General features: G+C 42.1%; 1 protein-coding gene across 7 annotated transcripts in view; it reads left to right on the forward strand.

Annotated features, from left to right (window-relative positions):
• Positions 1–20159, forward strand: part of IKZF1 (IKAROS family zinc finger 1) — a 69852-nt gene that overhangs the window by 19872 nt on the left and 29821 nt on the right. For all 7 annotated transcript variants that reach the window (XM_086608489.1, XM_086608488.1, XM_086608493.1 and 4 more), the window contains exon 3: positions 700–819. In XM_086608489.1, the coding sequence (XP_086464615.1) occupies positions 700–819 (120 nt within the window). The remainder of the gene's footprint in view (positions 1–699; positions 820–20159) is intronic.

Here is a 20159-nt window from a genome sequence, read left to right on the forward strand (position 1 = left end):
AAAACATTGTGTACACAAGTTACTGGAGTTTGTTTCCTCTTCACAAATAAGAGACCATAAAACCCTTGAAGTCATGTTTTGACTGACCTCTGCTAATTGTACACGTTTTAGGAAGTCCCAGGAGCTACAGGAACTTAATTACTTGTAGGCACAAGCACCAGCCAAAGCTTGATCTGTGAGTATTAGTGAAACTTGCTGAAGATGTAGTTGAATTTTTCGTTGGAGTTCTGTTTGAGCCCCAGAATGCTTGTGGCTTAGACTTCACTATGTCATTGAAGCAAATCTGGATGTGCTCTTAAGGAGTGTTTGTGGAAGAAAGAAGGATTTTTGCAAAAGATGACCGTTTGATAACCTGTGTCAGTCTATGTTGGCTAAACTGGATGATCTTCTGAGGATAGCAGACGAAAAATAACTGCGTGTGTTTACAAATATCCAGAAGGGTAAGACTGATAACTGTGTATCCAGACTCCAGTAAATTTGGAAGAGACATTGGCCATGCATTCTTCTCACAAATATAATTCCCCTGTATTCAAAAGAAGCTTTCTCTGCAGGACAGCAGATTTGGTCCTAAGAATGTCATGCTTTAAGTAGTGTTTAGATTTTTTGTTAAGTTTTATTTGGTTTGTGGTTTGCCTTCTGGTATTGTTTGAAAATGAGGCTACTCTGATGACTCACTGATGCTACTTTCTTCACTACTAGGAAAGGAAAGTCCTCCAATTAGTGATGTCCCAGATGATGCAGATGAACCTATGCCTGTACCAGAGGACCTTTCAACTAGTACTGGAGGACAACAGAGTGCTAAGAATGAGAGAGTCTTGGGTAAGATGACTAGTCCACTTTGATAAGGAATATTAGTACATTATTTAATATGCCAAAAATGTTAAAGTGCTATATAGCAAGCTGGTATACAAGCAGGTCTTGTGCCTTTTCATCTTGTTCAGCACAAGTTGTTGTTGCTTAGTTGTTTTTTTGTGCAACCTTCTCTTTGGGAGAATCATTTTGAAGGACAGCAAGCCTTTTCATCCACAGATAAGTTATAAATATCCTACTGTTTCCCTTATTTCTAAAGCACGACTGATAGCACGAAATTCTCTCCAAGAAAGACAGTTTTTATTCTGCTTGGAAATGAAATTAAATATGTGGTTCCAGGTCAAAATTATCTGAACTCAGATTTGATAAAAATTCAGTAAACTCTCAAGTATTTTTATTATTATTTTAATTATAAATTTAAATGCTATCTTGAATGTTATCTGCTCTTCAGATTTCTCCAAAAATGCCATATTAGAACATACATAGTATTCATATGTTTTAGAACTTTAGAAAAAACTTGACTTTTGTTCTTCTAGATAAAAGTCCACAATTGATAAAGTCTATTGATTGGATTAAAAGAAATCATTGTCCAGAGATGATTTTGCATGATACTGGTTCTTCTTAGGGATCCCAGACTCCACCAAAGACTAGCAATGCTGCTGACTACTGCATGCATCAACTCACACATAGTTCACTGAAAAAGACTAGATGATATTACTTGAGCACAATGCTTTTTTATTAGTAGGGGGAAGGGGGGAAAGCCAAAAAAAAAAAAAGCATGACTACCAGAATGCTGTGATCAATGCCGTGTATGATAAAAATATTTCAGGAGGGGAGTGACTATCAAAATACATTTGTTTATCCACAAATAAAAGCATTGCTCATCATTTTTTTGTTCATGTTGTAAGACCAAGGGTCAGGGTGAAAGACTGTTGACAAAAAGATTACAAGTGCCTTTAAATGTTTATTGTCTAAGAAAGTCCAATAAAGGACAATAAGTGGAAAGGGAGGCACAGAAGGCAAAATAATCAAGTCAAGGTAATACAGCAGAATGGTGTCAACATTAGGAATAGACCCTACTCCCGAACTCCAGCATTAGGTAGTAGAGAATGCAGGACCTTATGCATCTTCACTTTATTTACCACTTGATCCCCTTTTACCAAAAATGTGAGCATAAAGTTCACCTCCTATATGCATATTGACATTCCTTATGAACAACTAATTTTTAAAAGTGCTTTTTAATAATCTGATCACTTACCTAGTACTTTGATTCTCAGTCTAAAACTCTTTGGACAAAATCTTGCCTTTGCTGCTTGTGTGTCAACTCAGTAAAATGAGTTAAGCCTCCTTTCTCTCACAGTAACTAAACCCTACAAAATATTTAAGCCTTGATTTAAAAAATAATAATTAAAAAAAAATCCCTTGTTCAGACCCAAACAAACAAACAGGATTTTTGATTGCATTTAATTTACTTCATCTCACAAATATCGTACAGAACCAGCAAAGATGAAGTTTATATTTGCTGATGATTTAATGATTCTCCCAATGATTCAATTATATATCAATATAAACACATATTAGAAGTTACTGTAACAAAAGAAGGAGAAAATGTTATCTTTGTTGTCCTAAATATGAAAAGTTCCGTCTGTTGTTCTCATTAGTTTTACTTTGTGCATTCAGCAATAAATTAGATTTTCCATGTCCTGATTTCAACATTTTTTCTACAGCCACTTTCTCTACCCATAGTTTTGAAGGGTCACATCTTGTAGTGAGACATTTAACACAGTCAACAGAAACAAAGGCAATTCACAGTGCTCTGTTTTTTTGAATGATCTTAACTGTAGGTATCAACTCTGGTGCTTGCAATGTTTGTCTTCTCTATAAAACTGCATACACTTTTACCTCTTCTACTGAACTTTTTTCTAGCCCTAAATTAACTTTTGAAAACAGTATACTGAAAAAATTCTATCTCCTTTTTTACAAAATTGTCTGCACACATGCCCCAAACATATCAGGAGCTGTATGATTGCTATGCACATTCTAGATCATCATCAAAAGATAATCTGTTAGGGATAAACTAATGCCTTAAGATGTTTGGCCTATATGACCCCATAGATGTATTAGGGATAAAGGAGACTATCTTTCTATGTAGGCAGTGGCATGGCAGTGTAGACAGGCTTGGTGTTCAGGGCAATGCTGTCATCTCTAAGTCCTACATCTATTTCTCACTTCTATTTATCACCAAACTTAGGTAGAAAAGGATTATCTGAAAAAGTAGTTTGAGGAACGATAGGTAGACAGAAGGGTACTGTAAAGACTCACTGATCCTATACATATCTCGTAGTTGGGAGATAGACTGTGGCCTACAATGACTGACAGGCGATGCACATGAGCAGGTACGAACAGGCAACAGTTTTTCTCTATATGACTTTCCTAATGTCCCATCTGTTTCCTTCATCAAAAGGGGATCCCCTATGCACTTTGCTGTCTTTCAACATATGATTTACAGTTCATTCCACTTAATCTGTAACACCCTGAGAGATCAGCTGTCCATATGGCATGCACTGAGGAAAGGTAATTTGAGTCAGACAGTTATGGAAGAGGGCCACTAGACTCTGGAGGGCTTTTTTTGTACATGTAGTGTTATAGAGGTAGCAATGGAAATTGCAGGTTTGTTAAATGAAAAGAGTATTTACCTCATCTTACTAAAATTAGGTGAGAAATCTGTTGTTAATTTTAATCAGCCTGTGAGACAGAAATGTTCAAATGACTGTTGGCTTACTCAGATTTGTAGTAACACTTCATGAAACCTTTAACCCTGGAGTCAAAAGTTTAATTACGTTTTTCATCAATTTAGCATTTCAAAGGTCAAAGATTAGGGGGAATAAGCTATTTTTAGAAAAGAAAGATAAGCTCTAGCTCCTCCTCGTGTTTTCAAATGTCTCCTTTCTTGCTTCTTCCAACTGTAGACTGAGACTTGAACATGGTGCTATAGACCCGATAGAGAGAACTGTTTGAAACATCTTTCCTGCTCTGAGTGAAGGTCAGAATTAAAGTACTCAACTCACTTGCCAGATTTCATTGAGTGCCTTCAGTTTTTGAGTGTCTCACCTAAGATGACTACAGAGGGTGCAAATTTTGGAAGGGAGGTGTCCAGAGGTTCGTGAAATGTATGGTTTGACTTATGTCCCCAGGCAGAGGCATCCAAGACATAGGTTGCTTCTGACCAATGCAGAAATGATAAGCAGGTGTGAAAAGGCAATTTGTGGAAGTAAAAGCATCAACAGTTTCTGCTAATAACCCCAAGCAGCACAGCAAAGCAGAAACATATTAAAATACACGTTCTGGTCACTGCTACATCTCTTCATTTCCTTGATGAGCTTGCTATGTTTTTAATATTGTAACTTCCAGAATGCCACCGTGTGTTGAGCAGCTTCCTCCTCCAAACTTCATTTCTGCTCCTCTGTCCACTAGATCTTCCTTGCTTATCCTCTTCTCCGCCACAAATTTCTTTCTCAGGCTGATCTGGCACCTATAACTTTTTTATTATTTTATTTTTTTACTTTGCTCATTCACCTGCTCTACATTTAGTTTTTCTAGAAAACACAGAGAATGTTTCAGACAAGCAAAGAGCCAGATTTTCACAACTCTTTAAGGAACTAGACTCTGTTTTATCATCTCTCCTAAGTATCTTTTTGAAATTTTCATCTAAGTTATTTAGAAATACACATCCTACTGAAATTCCATTCCATTAAGAATTAGTTCTTTGCAAGCTATTTTGCATGGACAGCCCTATTTCCCATGATAACCTATAACATAGGAGCTGATTTCAGATATCTTCTGCTGATTATTACTATCTCTGTTCAAGTTTCAGGTTAAATGTTGCGTGCACCTTTTGTGGATAATCAGTACTGAACATCCTGTATGTGGTAAACGGTTGAAATTTAGGTCTGTCTCTGCCCTGGGACTGTATCCTAATTCAAGCCATGTGTGGGAAGCTAATGATTCATTGAGCTGTAGATCAGACCCTGCTTCATGCAGAAAAAGCCATTTGCCCTGGTGGTAGTATTTGCCTAGAAAGGCAAGCAGTACCTTCCTTTGTCCATAACTGTCCATACCATAGCTGGTCATCGATGGGTAAAAACCAAAAAGCCTTCTCACAGTGTTACTGGCCTCAGAAAGAGGTTGTGGGCTCACCATTTCTGCACAGGCAGCCGTCTGATGCTGTAGGTGACCACTAAGACTTCCAACGGAGAGCTCAAGCGAGCGCCCCCATAGTCACAGACTACAGTCTGGACCTGCAATATATAATGCGTACAGATACTTTTCTCTCTGAGAGGAAGAGGAGAGGATACCTCATCTCACAAAATTGAGTTGAAACTGTTGGACAACTGACAGAAGATGGCCAAGGTAACAAGTAAAGGTGATCCTAGACATCAATAGAAGACAGATGAGATTTGTATGAAGTTAGAAACTCTCTATTTGCTTAAAATAAAGGACATTAGTATGGGAAGAGATGTTAAAAGGAAAGAGATTTTTGACATTTTTCTCCTGTAGTGGGACATGTCAAGTGACTAATGTTACCTCCCTCCCACAACCCTGTTGTTGAAGCTGAAGCCTGTGTAGCTGCAGAGCCTCAGTGACTGGCATCACTGGGAACCTTTCCATCCTGAGGTCTTCCCTCCTGGCCACAGGCATTCAGACGTGGTAACCTGCACGAGTAGCTAGTTACTGGTAGAGACAAGTGTCCTCGCTCAGAGCTGCTTCAGTGCTTTATTTCCTTAAAAGGAGCTCAACCATTTGAGAACACGGACACAGGCATTGCTGAGGGGCCACCAGGCCAACCACAACAGCTTGCCATTACATCAATCTGCTGCAACTCACACATAGCTGGGTGGAGGCAGAGTAAAAGTGTGGAAAGGCTGCAGACGGAGGGGAGAAGGGAGAAAAGCCAAAAGGGGAAGTGCCCCACCCTAGCTTGCAAAATCGGTCCTGTTGCTTCTTGAGACAGGTCCAGCTTGCTGCTGCCCTGGCCCTTCTGTAGGGCAGGGAAAGGGGCTGAGGAAAAAGGCTGCCAGTGCTAAAGATCTTTGCACACTCCTCCTGTAGGAGGTCAGTGGCTATGAAGGCAGTGTGTTGTGTGTGAGTAATAAAATGCACGTGTGGCATGTGTGCACGGGGACATGTAATCGGAGAGCTAAAGTAACCTGGAGGGCTGTGTATTTTACTTGCTCAGGTTTCAGATGGACATCTCTGTTGCTCAAAGGTATGAAAGTGTGTAGGAGCTGATAAGCCTTTGTGAATAATTGCTGATAATTGCAGTCTTACCTGATGTAGCCCTACTGGCTCTGAGAGCACAGAGAAAATTTGTTTCAAGATGGTTTGGGAAGCTTTAAGAATTGTCTTTAACCATCCACAATGAAACAGGGCTTGAAAGTCCAACTGAGGAGGCTTCTGAAGGAATTGAAAAACTTGTAACTAAAATATTTTAGGAACTATTAAAAATAGGGAAGTTGGGAATCTCCCCTCTTGTTTGGTCCAAAGCCCCTATTTCTAGCCCCAAAGTACCAGTCCTCAGTATGGAGTGGTATTGTGTGCTCTGAGACCCTGCCAGTATGACATATCTGGTTTTAAGGGGAACACAGGAGATATTTTCATCAGGATTGTTTTCATTTTGCATGCAAAACTCTTCTGGGAATTTTTATAGAGGACGATGGAGTGGTTTAGTGGGAGAAGGCATGTGACAAATTCCATGAACGCCCTTATATATACTGTATGGGATATATGATATATACCAGCCTTCAAAGGTATTTTTTTTGGATGTCCGTAGCATGAAGCAGTGTGCTAGAGTGAGGTGCAGAAGACCCGGGTATACAGGGCCGTTGCAAAGCTGAGGAATTGGCCACACTGCCAGAGACAAGCTCTGCTCAATGTAGTTATTTAAGACTTAGCAAAATGTGCACGGATTTTCACAAGGCCAATGGAAAACAGCTCTCTTACTGAAGGCAAATTCCTTTATTAAATTTAAAAATGCTTTCTGCAAGTAACGGAGGGTGAACATTTTCAAAACAAAACAAACTTGCAAGTAGTTTCTTGAAGGGAAGGTGAGCTGGTCTGGAAAGGAGAGCAGCCACAGTCCCAGCATAGGCTGTGCTGTATTAGCCCAGTTAGCCCATGCAAAGCTGGGGCAGAGCCACTGTGTAAGCAGGCGCATGAAAATTTGTCCTCTGATGCAACTTGAGCATGTGACAGAATCGAATCCCTGAGAACAGAATTGATCCTAAAAGAGAGTTGTACTTTTCCAGCGATTTCTATTTAGTTTTGCGAGGAGTTTTTCCACTCCTGGCCCGTTTCGTAGAAGTATGGTTGCGAAGCTATGGGTTTTTTCCCTTATTTCTCCAGAGCTGTGTAGCTTGCGGAGCTGTGGCGAATTTCATGAGCTCCTACTGGGTACTGCTATGTTTTCAGAGGGGAACATCGGTGCAAAAGCCAGGGAAAGCCTGGGAGCTGTGCAAGTTTTGTTTCTTCAGCGTCGAGAAAGCGGTGAGCACTGTTTGAACTGGAGAGATGCAGTGTGTTTAGCTGTGTGGCTTTTAGGTACGGATACTGAGCCTGCTGATCTAATCTGCAGTTAGAGGAAGTTGTTTTTATCTGAGCAGAAGAGATGTGCCTCAGAGATAAGCCCCATTCTAGCTCGGGAGTTAAAATTATCTAGCAGGATCTCAGCCGTGGCTGCAGCACAGCTCAGATATACAGGGCTCTGGCTGGAAGGGGACATATTTTAAGCCACGGAGGACCTCTATAACTGCAGCTTGCTAAACCTCAGGTTGTTTTAAGGGAATGAGTCTGCATCAGAAGGTTGGATGGACCTCCCAACACCAGCCATCCCTCTATTTCTGAATTATTTCTCGCTTGCTCTTTGTTGTAGGCTTGCTTTTTCCCTTGAGCAAGTTCTTGTTCAACCTGAGTGCTCTTCAGGTTGTGCACCCTGAGTGAGAAGCTTAACTGCTGGACCGAGGAGCAGTATAGGGACCACCTGCCTCTACAGAGGTGCCATTTTGGAATAAGCTGCTCTCTTAATTTTCTTCAGCCTCTCCTCGTATTTCTGTAATTTCAACTCCTGCTATGGTGCCTCCCTGGGAGGACACTATTTCTGGCCACAGAGGACCTGCAGTGATGCTCTCCCTGCAGGTGCGAGATCCCCAGGCTCTGTCCCACAGCAAAATGTGCAAATAGTGTTACTGTGCCTGCATCCCTGCATTAGAGATTTGCAGGGAAGGATTTACAGTGTGGCCCTGCCGCCACAGGTTTCCCTAATGTAGAACAAGTCCTTTATGATAAAGAGCAGGGGATGGAGGTAGCTCCTTTTTGGAGCTGTAGTCCTAAAGCCAAGAGCAACACCCACCGCTCATTGCAGCAGGACAGAGATTTGTCCCTGAACCTTTCTCATTGAGCTCACTGTGTGAGGTCTCTTGAAGCCTCAAAAGATGGTCTCTCTGGAAAAAGCTTTGCCCCACATGCAGTAGGTGGGTATGCCATAGCAGCCAGTGCAGGCTCACCCTCAGCCTGTCATTTATGGTGAAGAAGCATGACCACAACAAGCTGTTAACTCGTGATGGTGGAGCAGCCAGCACCCAGGATTTTGGCCTCCAGTGACAGCTTGTTGGAAACTCTGTCCTTCTTCATCTAGCTGCCTCCCTGAACAAGTGAGGCAGCAGAACAGCAGCCCAAAAGCAGGTTAGACCTGCAGCCTGCAACCTGAGCCACTTTCTGCTGCTCCCTCCCTCCTCAGTAAGTGAATTTTGCGTTGTAAAGGTGCACATGCTGGGAACGTAATTCCTAGTAGAGTAATGCATTTGGTGTGTGCTTCTCTTTCTTTGCTTTTTACACATTTTTAAGTTAGGAATGGTGCCTAGTTCTTGTACTTATTGCAGTTTAGGGACATTTCCCAGAAGCATTTATGTGTCTTAAGTTACAGACATAAGAAGAGATGCCGAGAAGGTATCTAATCTGTCATTCCACCATCAACCATAGTAACATCACCAGCACTAAATGGGATTTTTGGAAGTGAGTAACTACGACTCTCTTGATGTACCTAAAAGTGGGTTTAAGAACCCCATTGAAGGTTTGCAGAGAATTAGTAAATGTAAACACAGAATTACTCTCAATTCCTAGCAGAAACAGGGCTGATCCAAAAAGAAAAGTTAAGGTTCATGTTTTGCTCTTTGGTTTTCACCTTTGATTTCCCCCATTTCTCTTCCCCCAAAGATAATCCAAAATTATCTAATTTGAGAAGTGTAATAAATGTAGCAAAAGTAGAGAAACGTGGCAGAATTAATTGACTTCCACTCTTCCAAGCACGTATCAGAGTTTAAAGAGAAAAAAAAAAAGAGAAGAGACTGAAGAGTAAGTAGAACTTTCACATAAGCCAGGTTTTTCTTACCCTGGAAATGCTACTTCTGAGGAAGTGGCTCTTACCAGAGTTTTCAGTAACTTCTAGATTATTTTATGGAACGACATAAAAACTCACCTGCTCCCTGACCTCTCCTTTAAAAAAAAAAAAATTGAGAGCTTTAAAAGGAATTGCTAAATCCTTTGTATAACAGAGAGTATCTGCACATGATTTTGCCCTCCCTGCCAATTAAGTAATGCAACAGAAATGTTGAATGCAATGGAAAGGCAGGTTTTAACTAAAGTTGGTGACACTTTCAGCTTGTGTTGCAATTAATAGAAGAGGAAATATTCATTCTCCATATTTCATCACGTAAAAGCATCCTCTATTCCTAAGAAGCTGTGATCACCCAACATCCCCGCTATGGATTTGAACTTCCCAAATCTTCGGTGTTTTTTGTGTTTGGTTTTTGTCTAAGCTAAGAGCTTTGTGTTCTCATTTTTAATGACGACTTAGAGTTTTTTTGGAGGGAGAGAAGTCCCTTCTTATTCACAGTACTGTGCATCTCAGCATTCTATGGACTGAGTTATTGAACCTGTTTTTTCCTGCTGTGAATATGTGTTGCAATGCTCGGAAGTGGTGGCGGTGGTTGGTGTCGAAGCGGGATGGTTTCATTAGCAGTGAAATGGCGACGCCAGCTAGGGAACACTGCCGTTTCTGCACCCTCGTGCTGCATCTGGGTTTCAGAGATATCTTTGCGGGTCTTTCCATATGAGAGTTTATTTCCAGAGGAGAACAACACATGCACATTCACGATGAAAAATTTATTTGCCTTGTTGTGGGGCGGACTGAGACCCACCGCTCAGTTTTTGTGCCCAGATTTGCAAAGAGAATGAAACACCTTGGCGGCCGAGGGGAGTGTCACATTGTCCATGATCCACCCCCAGCCTGACACCCGGCTGGTTGTATTCACAATTCAAGCTGCAAATGTCTCTGTCTCTCCTGAGCAGAGCAGCTCTCCTGGTTTCCCCAGGCTGAAGCCATGAGCGAAGAGGTGAGAATATCCCTTCCACAGTGAAATGGCACCTTTCTTTCTGAGTCGGGGTTCATCCTTTTTCCTCCCAGAATCCAGATCATTTTGTAACTGGCACCTCCTGTTGCTGGACATTGGAGGGGAGGAAGCCCTGATGGCCAGCGTGGTCACTGGGACTTCGTCTGCTGAAGGTGTGGACCTACAACAATTTATCTAGAAGCCAAATGGGAACTAGGCTTTTCTAGGGAGGGGATGAGCTTCCTGCCCATTTGTCCACATAATGGCAAGTAGAAATAAAAATGAGAAATGATAATTGTGCTAGCAAAACATGTCAGTGGCTTTGGAGCCCAACACATGTAAAAGACGAGGAAGGAATAATGGTAATGAGGCATTACTGCTGGGTGTAGCAACACATTTGTGTAATCTTACCACCACATTGCTAGTAGATCCTAGTAAAATTGATATCTTATCACGGGCTTATTGTGGTGTTAAGGGGAATTTTTTTCACCTTGCAAAACAGCCTAGAGAAGTCTGGTGTTGTTTGTTCTGTAAGTGCACATTAATGAGTCTGTACGTTTGCTATACAGTGTAACCATTGCTCATAAGCTCTTTCCTGTGTGCCATGAGACTGATTTATACAATGTATGATTTAGCCCTTGGTGTTAAGGAGACAATGCAAAAATATTTTCATTTCTAAAATTTTTTGTAATTCATTTCTTCGTTTTAGTAGTACCTTTGAAGTTTGAAATGGCAATGTATTTTTCAGCCAATAGAGGCCATTTATTCCATTTTCTCTCTTTTACATGTGTAAATGCACACACATACACACGTGTACATACATATGTATGTCTGTCAGCACTGATAAAATTATAGGCCTGCAAAGTCAAATTCTTCTCTGTGTATGTCTGTGTAAAAAACCTAAAAAAAAGGCACATATATGCAAACAAGCATTTATCTTGAAAGCTAAGCTTTTCACACTTTTTAAGAGGGAAAAGACCCATCAAACATACATGCTCTAAAATAAACCCATGTCATAAAAATATTTTTTTCAAACCTAAAAGAGGAAAAGGTTAGTTCCTGCTAATTTGTCTGTATCCCTATAAGAAACCTAAGTGTAAATTCCATTTGGGAAGTGGGCAGCAGCTGAGGAAGACTCGCTTGTACCCGTTGTGGCTTTTACAGTCTGTGTAGAGCTGCTGGGCTGAGGTGGCTGTGAAAGTAGACGGGGTCATTGCACTAAAAGGGCCACCAAGGAGTTTATGAAGAAAGGAGGAGCTGGGGAAAGCAGAGGCAGAGAGACACACACCCCCTCTCAGTCCTTCCCACTGATATTCCTCGCCTGAGACAATGCCCTGGAGAGGCTGTCCTGCTGACCGCTGCTGGCTCAGCAGTGAAGGGGTACGTGGGCTCTCAGGATCCTCCCCTGCAGTTTATAAGTGCTGTTCCTTCCTGCATTCAAATGTTTTATTCGCCTAATTTCTTAAAGTGTTATTCAGGTAAGGTCTGTAATGGAGAGTGAGGGATACATTGATGAAATGGGATTTCCAGAAGATTCTTCTACAGACCTGTACTGTAGATTTAGGATTGCACAGTGAAGCTTTGGGGGAGATGTCTGGTCCTCACAACATAGGGATAAATGGCTGATGTATTGAAATAATCTAATGGAAAATGCAGATATAGGATCTTGTATCTCTCATTTGAGATACAGCTTTCCACTATAAGCTGATGCATGCCTAACTTGCTGATTTTCTTAGAGATGTTTGAGTAGCTCAATGAGCTAACAAATACAAAAGCACGATTAAAAGAGCAACTGTAACAGATGTAGTGATGGACCCTTCTGCTCTCCTGTCCCAGAAAGCGACAGTGATATTCAGGGAATTTCCTTATGCATGTCTCAGGGAGCTACAGCTGAGTGCAAAATACAACCCCTCAGAAAGGCCAGGCTAGTTGAGCAAAATGTAGTCCCTGGCCTTCCTGTGTGAGGACTGGTGTTGGCTGTGCAATGGTGTTTTTTTCACCCCTCTTTTTTACCCTCAGTGAGACAGAGCACAAATTGTTATATTAGTTGCATACTTCCTGAGAACACAGTGATCCACACATTCTGGGCTGTGGGTTGTGTTTTTCACGTTCAGGCATAGGATGGGAGTTCATCAGATAGCATTGGGGAGCTCTAGAAAATAGCACATTTGCATCAGCAGAAACAAATTTCACAAGACTTGCTGGGAAGGTTTGCCGCAGCATGCCACAGTCCTGCACTACTAACAGCCGCCGCACATTCATTCGATAAAAAAGATGACAACAGAAAATGAAACTTTTAACGTTCTCTTCTATGAACGCTTGAGAAGCACGTTACCCCGAAGGCGTGAGCCTGTGGCTCACATCAGCTTCGCTGGGACTCCATGGTGCCTTTGAGGTAAAGGAATTGGAAGCTGTGTATGAGCCGTGCTTCATTTGTCCTGGTGGCAAGGAGAGCTCTCGGCACTGCTCTGATGAAAGTAACAATCCCGATATCTATCTTTTTCCAAGAGTCCAAAGGCCTGCCGGTAGGATACTGGGATGGCTGGATTTGAGTGCCTTATGTGCTCAGAAATATTCAGCCAGCATGATTTTGTCTTTTTGTCTGTGTTGGACAAGGCAGAAGCAACTTTCCTTGAGATGCTCTCCTCCAAATAAACAAAGCATCATTTGTCAGTCCCATATTTTTGTCTCTGGTTGCTGACCAGTTTACCAGGTAAAGGCTAATTTTCTCAAGACCGAGTCTGCACACTTGCTGCAGGCTCTGACAAACTTACCTGGCTGTGACCTGGTTCAGCCTGTATAACCCAATAGCCCAAACTGTATTTCCAGATGTGTGTGTTCCTAGGTGGAGGAGTTAGCAGGATTTAATTTGCTTTCTTAACCTCACACTATACTCCACAGTGCAGCATGGCCATGGCACAGATATCAAAGTTTATCTTAGCTGATAAGAAATAGCAACTTCTGTAGAGCTGCTTTGCATTTTAATGGGGAAGATTTTTCACCCTTTTCATTTACCTCACTCTTAGTCCAGTCACACCGTCTGGGTGTTAGCATGAAGTTTAGGTGCATTATGAATCCTGGATTGAGTCGTACTGATGCACTCTCTGTGGCATGGTAGCAACAAGGAGTTGCAACTTGGTAGCTCATGGGAAAGAAAAAGGTTTCCTAGTGTGTAATACATTAGGACACACATTTGGGTGTTTCTACGCTTAGAATTCTTCACGTTTGGTAAAAACGCAACACAATGTCTGTTCCTTTGCAGTAGCTGAAAAGCACTTTAAACATAAACTGGGCAGACTTTTAAAAAAAGACAAAAGGATTTCTCCAAGTAAAAGGCACTTACAATGTCTAGGACACGCGACTAGGAGCAGAGAGGAAGTTTGACAGAAACTTTGCCTGCTAGACACTTTCAAATATTCCATAAATGCTGAGAGGGCAGGAAATGCCAATGCTGATGGTCTGAACAGATCATCAACCCTTATGGGAGGCCAAGTTCTGATCACTCTCTGAAAGCCTGGCACCAGTTTTCACAGCACAGATCTTGTTCTAGTCGTGTATAATTAGAATCATAGAATCATAGACTGGTTTGGGTTAGAAGGGACCTCAAAGATCATCTAGTTCCAACCTCCCTGCCATGGGCAGGGACACCCTCCACTATACCAGGTTGCTCAAAGCCTCATCCAACCTGGCCTTGAACACTTCCAGGGATGGGACATCCACAACTTCTCTGGGCAACCTCTTCCAGTGCCTCACCACCCTCTGAGTGAAGAATTTCCTTAGATCTAATCTAAATCTACTCTCTTTCAGTTTAAAGGCATTAATTGTGTGTCCTCTGCCCATATTAGCTCTTACAGTTTATGTAAGACTGGGAAGGGATTGAATTAAGCTTTGGGTGTTTCTACTGCCATTTCTCTCTGATTGTTTTGTTGTTTTTATCTGTGAATTTGTGTTGTGGCACAGGGTTCCTGGAAAACGAACAGAGCTCTGTTGCCCTAGACACTGCACAAACACCAACAGCACACCCCAAAGAGCTTGCAATCTTATTAAGGCTATATATACATGATTGATTAATTAAGCCTTACAATTCCTAGCCAAGGTAAGTGTGAGGTAGGGCACAATGAGGTGTAATCAATTGTGCTGTGAAATCTAAACCAGAAATAGTATTCTGGAGACCAGAGAGCAAATTTGTTTTTCTAATAGCTGCAGCAAAATAGTCTTGTGTGTTCTTCTAGGATGGATTGGTTTGGTTCAAAGTACTCAGCTTTGTTTTAAACAATATGTCTCTTCAGCTTGAAAAGTGAGATCTAAAAATATAAAACAGGTAAACATAAACAAATGAAGGATTTGGTGACAGTACATGAAGCAATAAAATAAATATTAGCAGCAAATGATTAGATCATTTTGGGAATCAGGAAATAATTAGTTTCCTGACTTCTAATTAGTCTAGATCTTAGTACAAAGGAGCAGTTCACTGCATCGCTTGGACTTTTGAAAAAAGGTGTGATTTACAGCTCCGTGCCAATTTGTACAGGCAGGAGTCCTGGATCGTGACAGTGCAATGAGTGGAATTACAGCCTGGTGCTGGCATGACAGAGCAGTGAGTGAGGCTGGTCCTGGGAGGGTGGCAGCTGAGGATAAAGTTGGGATACAAGCCCAGATTTCATGGAGTCAAATCCATAATCTTGTCCAGGCTTTTCTTTTTGCTCAGATGTTTTGAAGATCTTTTCCATTACAAAGAAAAAAAAAAAAACCAAACCTCTAGCAATTTGGTTTTGGAGTGAGATTTCACACCTCTTAACTGAACATGTATGAGAAGCGCTATGAAGCTGAACTGGAGATGACACAATTTTCAGTATTTAGTCATTTCCTACAAAAAAGGTACAGGCTGAGTCCCTCTCTTGTTTCCTTTCTCAGACCTCTGGTAACTTATGCCATGCTGGCTACAGTGTGGCGGGAAATTAAAACTGGTTTAGATATTTTAAATAGCTTATGCTTTTTTTTTTTCTTGAGGTACTTCCTTTTGGGATTTTTACATCTCTCTTGGAACAGAGTAGTAGCATGGGAAAAGACCAGCTGAAGAAAAATATCATTCCTTTCCTCTTCTGCATCTTTAGTCTGAGGAAGATAAAGTCTACTTTTTGACCTTGAGCAATCCCAGATAAGGGAGAGCTGGCTGAGGGCTCCAAGCACTTGATATCCACTATTTTATAGGTGTAACCAAGGTTTATCAGGCTGGACAATAATTCTACCTTTGTATAATTCTGTAGGACACATCACAGATTATGGGTAGCATTTTCACAAATACCTAAGTGATGCAGCCTCTCAAGCTACTACTGCTGCTTGCCCCGTGGTCCCTAGTCACCTCCTGTGGGACACATGCCAGGAGGGTGACCAGCACATGGCCAGATTTCAGCCTCATGTGTCAGGACGCTTGAGAGGCATGTATCCAGATGTAGGAATCACTCTAGACAGCAACATAGCTTTTGACATTCCCCATTAAAAAAAAAAAAAAAGTCTTATCCCCATTAAAAAAAAGAATTGAAAAATGTGCAATAGGGAAGTAAGGGCACATGATGGATTAAGTGCCTTTCCCGTGGCCACACAGGAAGTCTGTGGCTGAGTTAGGAATTAAACATAGGTTTTCTCAGTCTGCATCCAGCACCCTATCCCTCTTTGAGGCCATAAAATTTTGTTTCTTATCAAATTCTCTATAGGCTGAAGCAGAAGGCTACTGTTTGTGAGGAACAGAGAATTATTATAAGAAGTATTTATAATTGGTGAGAAACTGAGAATAGTTCTGGACCAAGTATTGCCCATTTCTATTACTATTTAATGTTCTCTTTTTTTCCAAGTTTACATCAGCAGAAAAATCCCCTTGTGGTGTTGCTCCTTAACCGAGCAAACTACTCATGCCTTTCCTTATGGCTAGGGTTGCAGCAGAGGCCAATGCTTAGCTGTTTCCAGCTGTCCTGGTTTAACAGTAAGTAGCATTATGACTGTCTTGACAGGAAAATGACCATATTTCTGCCTCTTCTGCTTGACATGTCTCATCTAAAATCAAATAGGAAAAAAAATGCATCCATTTACTGTGGAGAATATCCATAGCTAAGTTCTCTCTTACAATACTCATTTGTCTTGACATAGCATTGTTTCTTGAACGGCTGCATGACTGTTTTTTGTCTTTGGAAATGCTGAACTAAATCAAGAGAGGCTCCACTGAAGTTAAAACCAAACCAGAACTAGTACAGCCAGAAGAAGGCAGATCATGCTCCTCAAACCCAAAATATACATCAGGTCTTCTCTGTAAGAGGCAGGACATGACAAGCTAGGCAAAACCTTCACAATGGTCATAGGCCCTCCGACATACATGTACATGGGTATTAAACATCTTGGTCACCCTGCCATCCCTAGAAACAGAATGCAGCATACAAACTATGCCACTGTGAACTAGAGGCATTGGTGCTATATCTCTAGGGAAGTGGAAGAGCAATCAGAACTGCAGGATGGGGCATGCAGCACAGGTCTCCAACAGTTATAACATCTAAGGGACTGTTGCCGTTCTCAAGAGGAAACTGCTGACTCCTTCCTACGCAGGTAAAGTCATCTCTCTTCTGTCCCACACGTCCCAAAATACGTTAACTTTAGCTGAAGAACTAAACACTGATCGAGTGGCCCAGATGATACTTCCTAATTCACCAATAAATGTCAGGGAAAATAGCTGAGCCTGTTGATATTCTCTGTGTTTCAAAGGGTGTTTCAAAGAAAGTGAAGCCTCACTAATACCCACTTCTTATCACCTCCTGACAGCCTGCTTTGTGAGGGAATAGTCACAAATGGTTTTGAATGAGCTCTTCCAACAGGGTAGCTTTCATGCAGTGATGAACAAATAATTATACCGCAGTACACCTTTGTGTAACACTCCTGTCTTCATTTACATGCAGGATTTCACCACTATCTTCCTGAGAAACTACAAAATTCAGTTAGCCACTAGATAAGATAAAGACTGAAGCTTGACTCAAAAGGGATGCATAACTGTTAATATTATAATATTTATAGAGGGTCGTTTCTCAAGTTTTTACTTTCTACTCAGCCCTTGGACAGACAAAGTCTTGCCAAAAATTCCCTGAGAAATGGGAGAGTGTAAAAAGCTGGGTCCTGCTCTGTTCTTCATATTCTGCTTTGCCTGCAAATGGAGAAGAGAGAATTCTTCATGTGAATTTCAAACACTTTCTGCTCCAGCCAAGTTTCGTTCTGAACGAGCAGGACAGAACAGTACATGATCTCAGTGGAAGGACTTCCTAAGCTGTCTGCTCCATCCGCTGGCAGCCGGGCAGGATTGCCCAGTTAGGCAATCCCTACTCTGCTTTAGCCAATTTCCTTCTGTACTCTTCCATCACTCTGTCCTCTGTGACTGCCTTCAGCAAATAAGTCCATTGCCTAATCCAGCCTTCGCACCCTCAGGCTAGGCATTTTGAGGTCTTTTCTTCATATTTGGTTTCTCTCTTTTCTTCCTGAGAGTGATTTGAGGAGTCCCTCCTCTCGTTGACATGAAGATAAGGATGGGGATGGTGGTTGGTTCAGGTTTGGTGAAGTCCAGCCACACACAGAGCAGCAATTTGGTAACTGTGTTAAAGTAGATGGGAAGGGGAATACAGGTCAAGTGGGCAAAAGTCAGAGAGGAGTAGTAATCTGGAAGATTGCTGCAGAGGCAGAAAAGGCTAAATCTATATATTTTTTGTTTGGTTTAATTTTTTTTTTCTGCTAAGCCACCAAGTACAATTCCTGATCTGTGCTTCCCTTTCTGTCACTTCTCCATAATTCTTAGCATTTCAGTTGGGCTGCTGTCTCTCGGCTGCTTCCTCTTTTCCTGCTTTCTTATATTTCATTATTTGCCCTTCTTCCTCTTCGAGTGCTTTTACGACAGAGTGAGGAGGATGTGGAAACCCAGTTACAATATGACACACAATATTGCAGTGTCACAACTGCAACTCTTCAGTTTTACCTCTGGGAGTGCGCAGAAGCAGGTCAGGGTGGAGATGCAGGAGTGAAGGGCTGAGGGAAAGAAGGGAGAGATTTATAAACAGGAAAGAGAAATGACAGAAAGTCACAAACTTTCCAGCTTGGGAACTTGGGATCATGGCTTTCCACATAGTTTAAGATTATCCCAAACTGAATCGTCACTGTGTCCTTGAATGAAAAGGAGAGATGGCAGTGTTGTGGGTTAGGCTGCTCCAGCAACTAAACCGCGCCCCCCCCCCCCCAGTCGTTGACTCACCCTCCCCCAGCCCCAGGGGTGAGGGAGAGAATTAAAGGATAAATGGGATACCCGTGGGTTGAGATAAGAACAATTTAATACAGATGATTTAATACACAGTGTAGGTGCTCACCACCCCCTCGTATGCAAAGCCCGTCTCGTCCCGAAGCTGCAATCCCGGACGAACGCGAGGCCCCAAAATAGAGAGGGACAGAGAGAGAGAGAGTACTCCGAGAGTGGGAGTACTGGAAGAGAGAGAAAAAAAGGCAATAGAGCAAAAGCGCAGCAAGTGCAAAAGAGCAAAAGCGGCGAAAGAGCCAAAGCGCAAAAGACCTTCTTTCCAGCTGACCCTCACTTTTATACTGGGCATGACACTGTGTGATATGGAATACTAATTGGCCAGTTTGGCCCTCAATCTTAAGTTCCACCACAAATCACAAGGGGAATCCTGTCCCCCTTGTCCCGGCTATGCTCCCCCCTTATCCCGCCATGCTTCTGCACTCCGGCACACTGAAAAGTCCTTGGTCAACTACAAACATCAACATGCTGTCAACATTCTTCTTAGAGCGAGCCTCTGAGTAAAACCAAAACACGGAGCTCTTCTAGCTGCTGAAAAGAAGAGCTAACACTGTCCCAGCTAAAACCAGGACAGGCAGTCTGTGCCATTCTAAGGGTCTCCCACAATGCTGCTGCCACAGAGAAGATGCAGCCCTGACATGTTTCTGAACTTGCCTGTAGAGACATGAAGACTGAGCAGACCTCTAGGCCTGTATTATGCACAGCTCATAGCACTGCCCTTTCAAGAACAAAAAAAAAAAAAAGAAAAAAAATCAAAACCCAGTGAAGCCTCAAAGGAAAAATTATTCTTGGAGCCCATGTCTGTGTGTGAAGTAAGCCTTTGGAAGATGACATTCATGAAAATGAGGAGATGCTGTAGCTTTCTTGAGAAATCAGGCAACTGGGAAAACTCACTCCTTCAGACCTTGCTCCAGCTACTTCCTAGGGCACCCATTAATTAGAAGTTCTTAGTGAATTTTCTCTCCTCTCCTCTCCTCTCCTCTCCTCTCCTCTCCTCTCCTCTCCTCTCCTCTCCTCTCCTCTCCTCTCCTCTCCTCTCCTCTCCTCTCCTCTCCTCTCCTCTCCTCTCCTCTCCTCTCCTCTCCTCTCCTCTCCTCTCCTCTCCTCTTCTTTTTTCTTTCTTCTCTTCTTTCTTCTCTTTTCTTCTTATCTTGTCATGTCTTCTTTTTGTCTGAGGTCTCCTAGAAGCCTTTCAACTTGGTTGATTTAAATTTATACCATAGCAGCTGGTGTAGGACTTGCTCCAAACTTCTAGGCCATGACAGATGCTAAGGAGATAAACAACTGTGGGTTGGGAGGAAATGGGTAATATGTCCAGGCTGCGTTGTGTGTTTGTGGAAGGAGTTAGAGGAACAGTAGATAGAGGTTTCCTGTTAAGCCGGACAAGGGGGAAGCTGTGATGTTTCTCAGTTATGGCTGCGATTGGACTCAATTTCAACAGCATTCGTGTCGGTTTGCTGTTTCTCCATGCCCCATGAGAAGCTCAGGTTGTCTTAAAAATCTGAATATCACTAAAAGTCAAGGAGACTTAAGCTTCCAAATCATTTAAATACTTCAAAATTACTCTCCACTTC

The sequence above is a fragment of the Tauraco erythrolophus genome, chromosome 3 (assembly GCF_009769465.1).
Source record: "Tauraco erythrolophus isolate bTauEry1 chromosome 3, bTauEry1.pri, whole genome shotgun sequence".
Taxonomy (NCBI): Eukaryota; Metazoa; Chordata; class Aves; order Musophagiformes; family Musophagidae; genus Tauraco; species Tauraco erythrolophus.